At 38.1% G+C, this 12,520-nt stretch overlaps 1 protein-coding gene across 3 annotated transcripts in view; it reads left to right on the forward strand.

Moving 5' to 3' along the window:
* Positions 1-12,520, forward strand: part of LOC134211414 (17S U2 SnRNP complex component HTATSF1) — a 310,332-nt gene that overhangs the window by 94,861 nt on the left and 202,951 nt on the right. For 2 of the 3 annotated variants that reach the window (XM_062688236.1, XM_062688237.1), the window contains exon 2: positions 8,597-9,719. In XM_062688236.1, coding sequence (XP_062544220.1) covers positions 8,616-9,719 — 1,104 coding nt within the window. In that variant the 5' untranslated portion in view covers positions 8,597-8,615. The remainder of the gene's footprint in view (positions 1-8,596; positions 9,720-12,520) is intronic. The other variant, XM_062688238.1, reaches the window with a different exon arrangement.

Consider the following 12,520-nt stretch of genomic DNA (forward strand, 5'->3'; position numbering starts at 1 on the left):
TAGTGGAATGTATTAAACCGTCTAAGACGAATTAAGTACTGTCCATTTAATTCCACCAGTTAATTTTCGTTATCTTTGCAGATACGTATTTCGACCACAACTGTGGTCTTCAGTGTCTTGTACTTGACTCGACTTAGTCGAGTCGAGTCAAGTACAAGACACTGAAGACGACCACACAGTTGTGGTCGAAATACGTATCTGCAAAGATAACGAAAATTAACTGGTGGAATTAAATGGACAGTACTTAATTCGTCTTAGATTGAATGTGTTATACGGAACATCGAAACGTCAAAAGATATGGTATAACAGTATTGAATTAGCAAGGGGTCGCGTGATTTTTACTGTTTATCTGATAATTATTCACACCAAAATTAGCCAGATATTTTTTTAGATTACAACGTGGTTGAATAAAATTGAATAAATAGTACTAAACTCGTCTTATGACAGGTAAAGACAATCCACAAAAAAGGCTTAATAATTTTCTTATTGTTTTACAGTTTTGTAACCCAATTCTTCCATATTGATGGTTCAAAGTGGTGACGGTGATGTAAATAATATCTCTGAATAATAAAAATTAAATCGTATCCGCATAACTCGAAAACGGCTGGATGGATTTCCTTCATTCCTTCAGCAGATTCGTTGTCGTTTCCGACGGGCTTATATGATATATCCTCATGCGAAAATAATGAGATTCGTATGGAAATTTTGCATGGGCTGTTCACAACGCACACTTTTGCCTACTTTGCTGTAGAACGTCTGCCGGGTCGACTAGTTGGTAATTAAATTAACCGATCTTGAGGAAAGGCAGCTCGTTTTGTATTCGTTGATCTTGATGTTGCCGTTTACCGGGCACTGTAAATCAGAAAAGTAAGCAGCAATGCAACTCTAAACAGTAAACCATTGCAAGCCGAATATACATTGCACTTGCCACTAGTTCATGCGTACTTTATTGACATTTTGGAGAAGGTTCGGGTAGCACAGGTTCGTCTTAGTTAATGATTTGGTAAAGTGGCAGGAGAAAGCAATTGACGGAATTCTAATAATGTAGGAAACTATCTTTTTGTTTATTTACAGTTCTAGCAATTACTGCTAGAATATCGAGAAGGAGATATAGGATATAAAAGGAAACGATATGGCGCATGAGGCAGAAGCGGTAACAATATGGCTTCCAAGTCCACTAGACACAGAAGAAGATGAAGAAGACGCACGTTATTGAGCCAAATCCTTTCTTTCTGCATAACCATACGAAAAATGTCAAATAAAAGAATCGAACTTCGTTGCCTCAAATAGTTAACATAGACCATTAGTTCATTGAATACAAAAATGATTACAGTCAAACCTCCATGAGTCGATGTTCTATGACTCGATGTCGGAACATGGAAACAAATTATGCCATATGAAAACAATATTTTCTGGGTTACTGTGATAGTCCCTCCGAAGAGCTTACCAATTATTTTCTATTCCACATCTCGATATTTCCATGAATCGACTGTTCCTTTCAATATCAACTCATGAAGGTCAGTCAAATCATATGATTATTAGAAAATTAAATATTAACATAATTATACGATTAAACTTTTGAAACTCTGTAATTAACTATGAAATATTTTGAACATAAAACTTCGATTTATTATACTACAGTAACACCAAACTTTTGAATTATGTATTACAATATTGGTTCACAATATCAGTGTTTTGCTGTTTGAACAATAAATGTAATCAATGTTTCCCCTTATCGGTATAAATTTGGAAACGTTATTACCAGAATATGATCAAGCAATTTGTCAAGTTATTCAAACTAAGGTAATGCTTAGTTAAAGCGTATTAAGTAAATTAGTGTTGAAAAAGCTTTTAGATTCTCAAAATGTTCAGAAACATCGTTGATATTACAGTTCATTGTTATTCCAAACTAAAAACGTCTCGTAACGCCGTCCCGCGAGTTTGCTTTCGTATACTTGGTTAATGATTTAGGTTAGAGGATTTACATATATTCAACATTGCAGTCTATACGGTATAAAGTATTAACAAGAATGGCATCTAGTCAATAATAAAACTTTAGTTTTGAAAACTGTTTGGTTTTTTTCTCATTTCATTTCGCAACTCATTTTTGCAACTTGTAAACCAACATTGGTGTCTCCCTCGCTATCCTTTTGAAAAGGCCGAAAACTGCATATTTAAAGATTAGTTTCTAATGTAGAACAGTTTTAAACGACATCTTAATTAACACTTTTTGAAAAAACTTCAATTTTCTTCAATTCATACACAAACTTATTGAACCAGTTTTAGGATCATTTCATTTTCGATACTAGCAATCGGTAGGAAAAAGATATTGTTATAAAATCGCCTGAAAATAGCTGTGTTAGATAAAGAAAATGTCGATATTGATTTTATATATTGTCCATTGTTGTGAGAAGCGCAGAAGAGATTTGTTTTCGGATATTATCTCCCATTTCTCGATAATGTTTAAAATATATGCATGCTAAAACTGGATTTCTCCACACATCGGTTGTCTATCCTGACCTTTGTATTCTTTGAAACAAAGTGTTCTAATTTTCTGATCATATGGTATTTGTTTACATTTGAGAATGACAGAACGATGTTCCCGACGCTCGTTATAAGGTTTTACATCGAATAAACATAACCTCAAAAACTCAATCGAATGAACTCAATTTGACATTTATCGGTGGTAGGTTCATGAGGTTCATCCTATCTCCCGCAGCAAGCGGATGAACCTTTGTTTATATACAAACCACCGATACCTGTCAAATATGGCAGAAATTCACCAGGACGCAGCCGCACACTGGTTCAAAGGCCCCCAAAACGTGCGTTTTTTAGTTTTCGACCTGAAAACTTCATTTTAGAGTCATGATGTCTTCAGAAAAGTTGAAGGATGTCGTTTGGGCTTTCTTTTGATAAGAAAACATCAATGATCTATCCACCTTAAAGGGCGGTGTGAGATAAAAAAATACACAGATGTACAAAAGCAGTGGCTGTCCTCTGCAATGTCATAAAGAATGTGAATTGGAGCATCTTTTCTGAAGACACCATTTTGAAATAACGGTTTTGTAACGAGTTAGAGCACGTTTTGTATGAATGACCCCCAAAAATCATATTTTGAGCATAACTTTTTAGAAAATGATATAAGCAGTATGGTTTGTTCTAGAAAATTGTGCATAATGACAAAAACATGTTTGTCTAGAAGACTACTTTGATCTATCTTGAAACCTGTCAAAGTTATTGAGAAATCTTAAGAAAAAATAGTCAATTTTCACATCAAAACACCATGAAAAGCGGCAAGAGGCTGCACGCCAAACAGCCACCATCTGAAAGATGTGGTTTTGAGCTACCGAATGCATATTGTTTTGTGTTGTTCCACCGTGTTCCACTATTATTTTGAATCAACCTAAAAAAGTCCCTAATGTATTTTCAGTATAATTGGGTTGTTTAGCACAGAACAATATGATTTTTTTAATGGTTTAACATAAAAAGCATGGTTTTCTGATCTCCTCTGATCTGATGATTTATTTTGTTTGTAAATCTTTAATTCACATTTTTGTATAGCAAACAATAAACCATTTCATTCGATAGAATGACAGTTGGCCCATGCAGCATAAGAACAAATTTTTAGTCCCATTTAAACTCAAAAAGCAAATTAAAAATAGTTTCGGGGCTCCAAAAATTCTGAAAAATTGGGGTTAGACTCATTTTTTTAAGCAGATTCAGAATATGTTTAAACATATACACCCCCAAACAACCCAATTGTTACGTTATTTATTGTTATTTATTGCAAGGTTACAATATCGACAAATGACAGTCAGTAGTCTTAAATGTGGCTGTTTCGTCTTCATGGAGATTGTTACTTTGCTACGATGGAGATTGTTACTATACGTAACAGTTGTACTGAAAAACGTACATGAGGGACTTTTTTGAGTTGATTCAAAATAATAGTGGAACACGGCGGAACAACACAAAACATTGTGCATTCGGTAGCTTAAATCCGAATCTTTCAGATGGTGGCTGTTTGGCTTACCGCCTCTTGCCGCTTTTATGGTGTTTTGATGTGAAAATTGACTATTTTTTCTAAAGATTCCTCAATAACTTTGACAGGTTTCAAGATAGATCAAAGTAGTCTTCTAGACAAACATGTTTTTTGTCATTATGCACAACTTTCTAGAACAAACCATACTGCTAAAATCATTTTCAAAAAAGTTATGCTCAAAATATGATTTTTGGGGGTCATTCATACAAAACGTGCTCTAACTCGTTACAAAACCGTTATTTCAAAATGGTGTCTTCAGAAAAGATGCTCCAATTCACATTCTTTATAACATTGCAGAGGACAACCACTGCTTTTGGACATCTGCGTACATTTTTTATTTCACACCGCCCTTCAAGGTGGATAGATCATTGATGTTTTCTTATCAAAAGAAAGCCCAAGAAATATCCTTCAACTCTTCTGAAGAAATCATGACTCTAAAATGTAGTTTTCAGGTCCAAAACTAAAAAACGCACGTTTTGGGGGCTTTTGAACCAGTGTGAGCCGTGGCTACATACGTGTGACGTCACACTGTGAAACCATATAACAGTTTTGGCCAACCGAAAGGGGGTCAACTTTTTGATAGGGATTTTGTTCGAAGATCCACTTATGTTATGTGTTGGTGCCTTCCGATTTGTCAAAGCGTTCAAATGACCAACACTATCACAATGCGTTCATCTTTAAGAATTCAAAAGTGCAGCCCAATCGGGTTGTTCGCAAAAGTGACGTATGACTACGCTGCCGTGCGAAGCACAGTAGTTGTCCTATGTAGCTTTTTACGATGCCATTCCCATTGTGCTGGCGGTGTCGCATTTGCCCAGACGAGTTATTTTTCTATCAGACATCATGGCTAGGCTTGCCAGCAATCCTTAATAGTTCTTAAATCCATTGATGATATCTTTCGTTGGCCACTAGCACTCACAAAAAACTCCGCATTATATTCATGAGTTCACACATGAATTTTTGCAATGGGGGTAGCGAAATGAATTCCATAGTTTCGACACATATATTCCATGCGCCCACATGCATTGCATGAGTTTTCACACATACTATCCATGTGGGTCATAGTATCCATGTGTGAATTTGTATGCAATTAAGTATGTGCCGACGCATGATATGCATATTTTAGAATACATGCATTTTTGCCATAAAGTATGTGTCGATTTTCCTTAGTGAGGGCATCCAAAAGACCATCAACTAAAAACGACTTGGACAACTATGCTTAGGACGGCAGTATTTACGTACCTATACGAAGTGAATGGTAAACATAGTTTGTGTCTCTTTATTAACTTTGAGCAAACGGCTATAGAGTAGAGTGGGGCAAGAGTGCGCGTGGGGTAAGAGTACGTTTTCGATTTTTGAAGTAATAAAAAGATAAACTAGCAACACTGCATCAGTTTGACAGGTATTCTGGCCAACTATTATCATCTGTAATTGTAAACAATTTGAATAAACAACAAGGAGATATGGAGTTAGATAACTTTTTGGTTATTTTGTTAAAAATAATTGGGTTTCCGCAACTAGTATTTCATTACCATATATACGTTCAATCAGGTGAACATTATACCATTTCGATAACCTATTGCATAGAGTATTTTATGGTACAGAACACCAATCCGGTTGGTTCTCCAAGAAGTCAAAACCATTACTTGAATAATTTTTGGGACTGTGGGGTAAAAGTACGCAGGAACCGGTGGGGCAAGAGTACGCATATGAATCTTCAAGTTATGATGTCAAACCCGTATTTCCGGCCGAAATAAGACTTCTTCCAAAGCGTAAAGATCCACAACTAAGAAAAAAGGGTCAGAATTCGAAATTATCACAAGTTTTTAGGATAAGTTGAAGTAATTCGGTGTTAGAAAGGACTTAGCGAACAAAGCACTGAAGCGAAATAATGAAATTGTATCAGGACTTGTTGTACACCTAAACATAGTACGGAAACACAATTTCTACACACATTTACCCCACCGGTGGGGTAAGAGTGCGTTTTTCACTTGTCTTGCAATAAGGGTTCTACTATAATGAATCTCAATAATTTCAATATTTTTTCCATTGGGTAACATAAAGGAAGAGTTTATGAATCATCGACACTGATTTGATATGCAGAAGCTTGTTCATAAGGGCCACATGATCGTTTGAAAACTAAGTGCGTACTCTTGCCCCACTCTACTCTAAGGATGTTAATATCTCAATACTCGTCAACGTTTTACAATGATATGGAAATGCTAATATCATCTTCCAAACTTGGACGTACATGTTCATGCATGATAGCATTAGAGGCGAAAGTATAGAATTGATAGTTCCGTTAGGATACGGCAGGCATGAAGAATGTTTTTATAGAAGTCGATTTGAAAGCGAGCGGAGGGCAATATTTGTGATGGCACATATCACACGACCTTCCTTCTGCCAAGCTCCCATATGAAGGGGGAAGGAAGAATATCAGTGTGGAAGCTGATATATCTCCACTGGCAAAAGGAAGGTGGTTTGACTTGCTCATATGCCATCGCGTGCGGAAGGATTTGCTATCGACGAGTACTGTCCCCAAATTTCTGATATGACATCAGCATTTAGTCGAATAGGACTCGTCAACGTGTTTAGCTACATTCAAGGTGGCAGTTTTTTTCAACAGTAAATCAATTAGTATCGGATAAAACGTGATTCACATGGGACACGGTCGAATAGTGAAGCAATTGGTTCGTGATTGAACATGTTACGTATCAGACGCGTATTCTTGTATTTAGTTTAATTTTGTGCCATCCACTCCTGCGGCAAAACTTCCTCACAAATCTTGGTAATGACCCAGTGCAGCGCTCTAGCCAGTGCCTCACCACCGTGTTTAAATAGCTCTCCTGGTAGTTGGTTAACCCCAGGGGCTTTGTTGTTCTTCAGCCGGCCAATCTCCTCCTGGATTTCCTGGAGATCTGGAGCCGGTAGAATTATGTCCTGCGCGCGTTCCCCCAGGTTCATCACCATACCGCCATCTTCGTCTGCCCCATCGCCAATCAGGTGCTCTTCGTAGTGCTACCGCCATCTTTGGATCACGCTCGTTCGTATGAAGGTTTCCGTTTATGTCCTTACACATATCAGGCTGTGGTACGTGGCCCTTACGTGAACGGTTCAACTTCTCATAGAACTTTCGTGTGTTATTAGCTCGGTACAGATGCTCCGTCGCTTCACGGTCTCGATCTTCCTGCTCACGCTTTTTCCTCCGGAAAATCGAGTCTGTTCCGAGCCCGTTCATATCGTGCCTCGTTCACCCTCGTGCGGTGTTGCAGCAATCTCGCCCATGCTGTATTCTTCTCTTCCACTAACTGCTCACATTCGCCGTCATACCAGTCGTTTGTCTAATCCAGGGGCACCGTGCCAACTGCAGCGGTTGCGGTGCTACCAATGGCGGATCGAATATCTCTCCAGCCATCTTCAAGAGACGCTGCGCCTAGCTGCTCTTTCGTTGGGAGTGCCACTTCCAGCTGCTGCGCGTATTCTTGGGCTAGTCTACCGTCTTGTAGCCGCCCAATGTTAAGCCGTGGCGTCCGACTTCGACGCGTGTTGTACACCGTCGAGAGTTTTGAGCGCAGGCATACTGCAACGAGGTAGTGGTCGGATTCAATATCTAGGATTGTTACATTTTGGTTGCTGGTAGCACCTACACGGTCCGCATTTTGGAATCTAACAACAACACATTAACAAACTCCAAAACTCCTGATTATTGCTGATTAAAAAAAAATCTATACCTATATTCGCTTTGACGCAGCCACGCTGTTGCCATCTAGTGGTGACGGACGTGTGCGTGAAATCACTGTTTTTTAACATGGTGAAGTATAGGAAATATATTTTAAAATGCTTTTAAAATGTTATTAACATATGATATGTTGAAAACTTTTGAATGCATAGAGTTAGAATTTTGAAAAACTACATGTTAGGCTCCTTATCTAGACATGTTTTTTTATTTAAAATAATTCAACTTTTATGTTACCAATATGAAAGTAAATTAAATTTCTAACTCAAAGAATTGAACTATTTTCGGCTAAAATACGTTTTAACGCTTTAATAAGCATTTTAAAATTGACGTCCTATGTCCCTTGCCGGGTGAAATAAAAAAGCATCACCCGTCCCCCATTTTGTTTTATCGCTTTCGTCAGGGCCAATACTTCCGAACTGTTCCGAAGCTTTCAAAGTTGTTTGTCAACACCAGCGGTCATTTATTATTTGCCCTAAATATTGTATTCATATTAATTTTTGGTATTTTACCTCTTATGCAAGGCTAGTTCATACCAATTTCTGTAATCGAGATCGTCGCTCCTGCTCGGGTTCATCCGACGGAAGTTTGCGAGAAATCGTCGATTCCATCGTTTAATTTGGGGTTCTGTTCAGGGGGTCCATTCAACTTACGGGGTCCCTTACTAGCACTAACTCCCTATTTATTGTTAACAATTTATTCTTTTACCCTTTTCTTTTATTCACCAAGAAGTCAAGCATACAGCCCGCTGTAGAAATCATTAGTACATATGTATTTAGCTAACTGAATTATTATTTCGACTCCATCTCTCCCCTGTCCAGATAGCAAACACGCGATATAATGTCTGACAGCACAGAAGCGATAACAATAACATCAGCTGCGGCTGATCCTATTTCTGCTTCATCAGCTGATGACATAGCTGCTACGATGAATCCACCTGGTAGTAGCGCTAGTGATCAAGTCAACGATAATTTTACTACGCCCGGTAGTGCTTCAGAAGCGGCTGTTGTGGTTTCGGCCGGGGAAGTGTCCGTATTTAACCAAAAAGCTGATACTCTCCTCACTGACTCAGAAAATACCAACAACGAAAATCGAGTGATCGAAATGGAAAGTGCACCGAATCCTCCAGTAACGTCCGAGACGGATGAAACGATCGGAAGATCTCCCGTTGAAGCAGATGAAGAAAAACCGAGTGATGAAAGTGACGACAAATCGCAAGATAAATACGCGGAGCATGTTACCTACGACGAGCACGGGGAAGCCATCTATACCGATCCGGAAACCAAGTATCGGTACAAGTGGTGCAAAGTGAAGAACGAATGGGTTCCGTTCGAAAGTGAACATTACCGATGGTGTGCGGAAAGTGAAAAGTGGATTCCCAAAGAGAACCCAAAGGAAACGGAACATTATAGGTGGTGTGAAGAAACAAACAAGTGGATTCCGAAGCAACAGGCCTCGGAAGTGGGGAGCATTTATAGCAATGAAGATGGGGTGCACCACTATAGGGATAAGGAAGGGATGGTGCACTTTTGGGACGAAGAAAGGAAGGCTTGGTTTCCGAAGGTGGACGATGATTTCATGGCTAGGTATCAATTGAGTTACGGCTTTGGAGACAGTAGTACGGAAAACAAACAAGTGGAAAGTACTCCGAAAGAAGAATTGATTCCGGAAGAGCCGTTGTCGGAAGAGTCGGCAGCTAAAGCTCAGGGTAAGAAGCGGAAAGGTCCGCCTGAACCACCCAAGTGGTTCGAGCTTAAACCGGAGCACAATACGAAAGTGTACGTGTCCAATCTTCCGTTGGATATAACGGAGGAGGAGTTTGGGGAAGTCATGTCCAAGTGTGGCATGGTGTTGAAAGATGGCCGGACGAACAAACTGAAGCTGAAACTGTACCGCGACTCGGACGGGACACTGAAAGGCGATGGACTGTGTCACTATATCAAGGTAAGGGATTGATGCGTTTATTTGTGTTTAATACTACTTACTTACTATTTCTGTGTAATACTATTTATACTACTTACCATTTACGAATACGAATTCATTTAATCGACTTTGTTATACTTAAATGAGTTTCGGATATGGAGTAATGGCAAATAATTTGTGCTTGGTATTTGTAGTGGAAATTTAGAAGAGCTTCACGTGGAAATGCGGATGAATTTCCAGTGGAGTTCACTAAACATCAGAAGAATTTGCTATAAAAATATAGAAGAATTTACCAGAAAATCATATGTCTTTTCAAAGGGGAATTCAGAAGAATTTTCCAAGGAAAATTCAAAATAATTTCTTGAGGATTTTCCATGGATATGCAAAAAAAAAAAAATCCGATGAAATTTCTACACTGACATAAATCCAATCATATCCATTATGTGTGGCACACATAAATTTTGACTATAGCATTTCCCACATAGTAGCTATGTGAATTCACATAGTATATATGTGGAAACACACATAACCATTATTAACTAATAACCTTTATGTGGATTCTTCTATAGCGGGTTAATTAACGCACACCTGGTCCGGAGCATGGTTAGATTTGACAGTTCGATAGTTAAACTTTGTTCGCGAGAAAATTGGCGCCAAATCCATTTCGCTTCAAATAACACAAATCGGTCGGCTTCAGAGTAAAATTTCAACCACGATGAGAAAATAACCATCTTCTTCTTCTTATTATTATTATTGGCATTACATCCCCACACTGGGACAGAGCCGCCTCGCAGCTTAGTGTTCATTAAACACTTCCACAGTTATTAACTGCGAGGTTTCTAAGCCAGGTTACCATTTTTGCATTCGTGTATCATGAGGCTAACACGATGATACTTTTATGCCCTGGGAAGTCGATATAATTTCCAATCCGAAAATTGCCTAGACCGGTACCGGGAATCGAACCCAGCCACCCTCAGCATGGTCTTGCTTTGTAGCCGCGCGTCTTACCACACGGCTAAGGAGGGCCCCTAAATAACCATCGAAATGTCAAATTTTAACTAAAAGTTAAACGAATCGGTGGAATGGTTCACAGCCTTAATGGCTGTAGGTGAGCGTAAATACCATAATATTACTAAGATAATAAAAATAGGTTTAGCAACGCCAACAACGCCGATGTCGTGTTCGTGTGATGTTCTCTACTTCAGCACAATAATGAGCGATAATAGGGCGTCAATTACGGAAAGTATATGAAAATCGTTTATGATTGGTAACCACGCTTTACCACGCCCATTCGATGCTGTATCATGATCTGAGTGTCCTCCAAAAATTAAAGTTGGTTTCTGAAATATCACATCTGTTTATTTAAAATAAAGAATAGATAGGTACCAAAAATATATAATGTGGTGGTAAATGTATTGCCTAGTCGAATTTAAAGAATCTGAAATAGAACACAAAATACCAGAGTTTCAACTTATCGTTTCGATGAGACCAAAGCAGGCGGTTTTTTGGGTCAAGCGAGAATCTTTTTCATGGTTTATGGCATCCCTCACCCAACAATCTTTTCTCTCGAGCTAGCTTTGGAAGATAAACGAAAATCGTTTTTCGAAAAACAATCTTCGTTTCATCATTTCTATAGTTCTATCTCTCCCTAACTTTTTGTGAAAATTATCGCAAAACAGTTATAAAAAAGTTGATGGCTGCGGCGGGAGCATGTTTTTTGAATGATAATGATTAATGAATAATGATTTAATAACCCATTATTCATTAATCATGATTAAAGCTATGATTAATCACAATGGGAACATAGTCTGGTGGTATATTTTTTTAACGGACAGAATTTGGAATATATCATTCTGCCATTCTCATATACAACCTACACTGTCATCATACGCATATTTGTCCCATGTTTGCTGGGATTTCACATAAACATGTATAATAACAGTACAGTTCTACAAAAAACTTCGAGCTCATGCTAAACATTATTGTCACAATGTTGTAGAACTTCAAAATCCCTAGCGAAGATCACGGGGGTTGACGGTACTGAAGATAATATTCATCTGTGTATCATATCACATTTGGAGCACTTCAGTGCGCCTCTAACGATTCACAGTGGATCGGCTGCTTTGCAGACTGAGCCCCTGGTCGTATGTCTCGGCATACTTATCGGGTATAGTTCTTTACATGGAGGATCCGCTAGAGCTCATTAGCACTCTCCAAGGGGTCGGGAAATTGATCATTTTTTCGTCAACTGGTATTGGGAAGCCAACGCGTGGCCATAGGTAGGATAGGATAGGTTGTAATATAGATTGAAATTGAGAAGTCCACTTTGTATTTTAAAGACATTCAATTTTCAGAATGTTTTCAATTGGGTATGGAGAACTATTAAGACTTATCAGGATTTACATCAGGGTGGAAAATTCAAAATAGTAATGTCATAGCAAACCAGAAATCAGCCAAGAAAAACGTAGGATTGAAAAAAGATTGATCACAAAATGAAATAATAATATTGAACATTTTAGATTCAGTAATTAAACAGAATTTTATTTTTTTATTTTTGTTTCAAAAATGGTTTAGAGCAGCCAAGGTAGAAGTTTACTGTACTATTGGATAGAAAAATATTAAATTGAAAATCTGACAGAAGAAAAAAGTGGAGGTTGAGATTATAAAAGAGAAAAAGAAATTGATAAAAGGAGAAATCAGATATTGATAGATAGAAGAAGGACATAGGATTTGTAAGGCAATACTCAACAATTCTTTTGTAGTTTTATACATATTGTAACTAACAATGACTAAAACACTAATAAGACAAAGTTATAAAAGAC

Source organism: Armigeres subalbatus, chromosome 2 (assembly GCF_024139115.2).
Source record: "Armigeres subalbatus isolate Guangzhou_Male chromosome 2, GZ_Asu_2, whole genome shotgun sequence".
NCBI lineage: Eukaryota > Metazoa > Arthropoda > Insecta > Diptera > Culicidae > Armigeres > Armigeres subalbatus.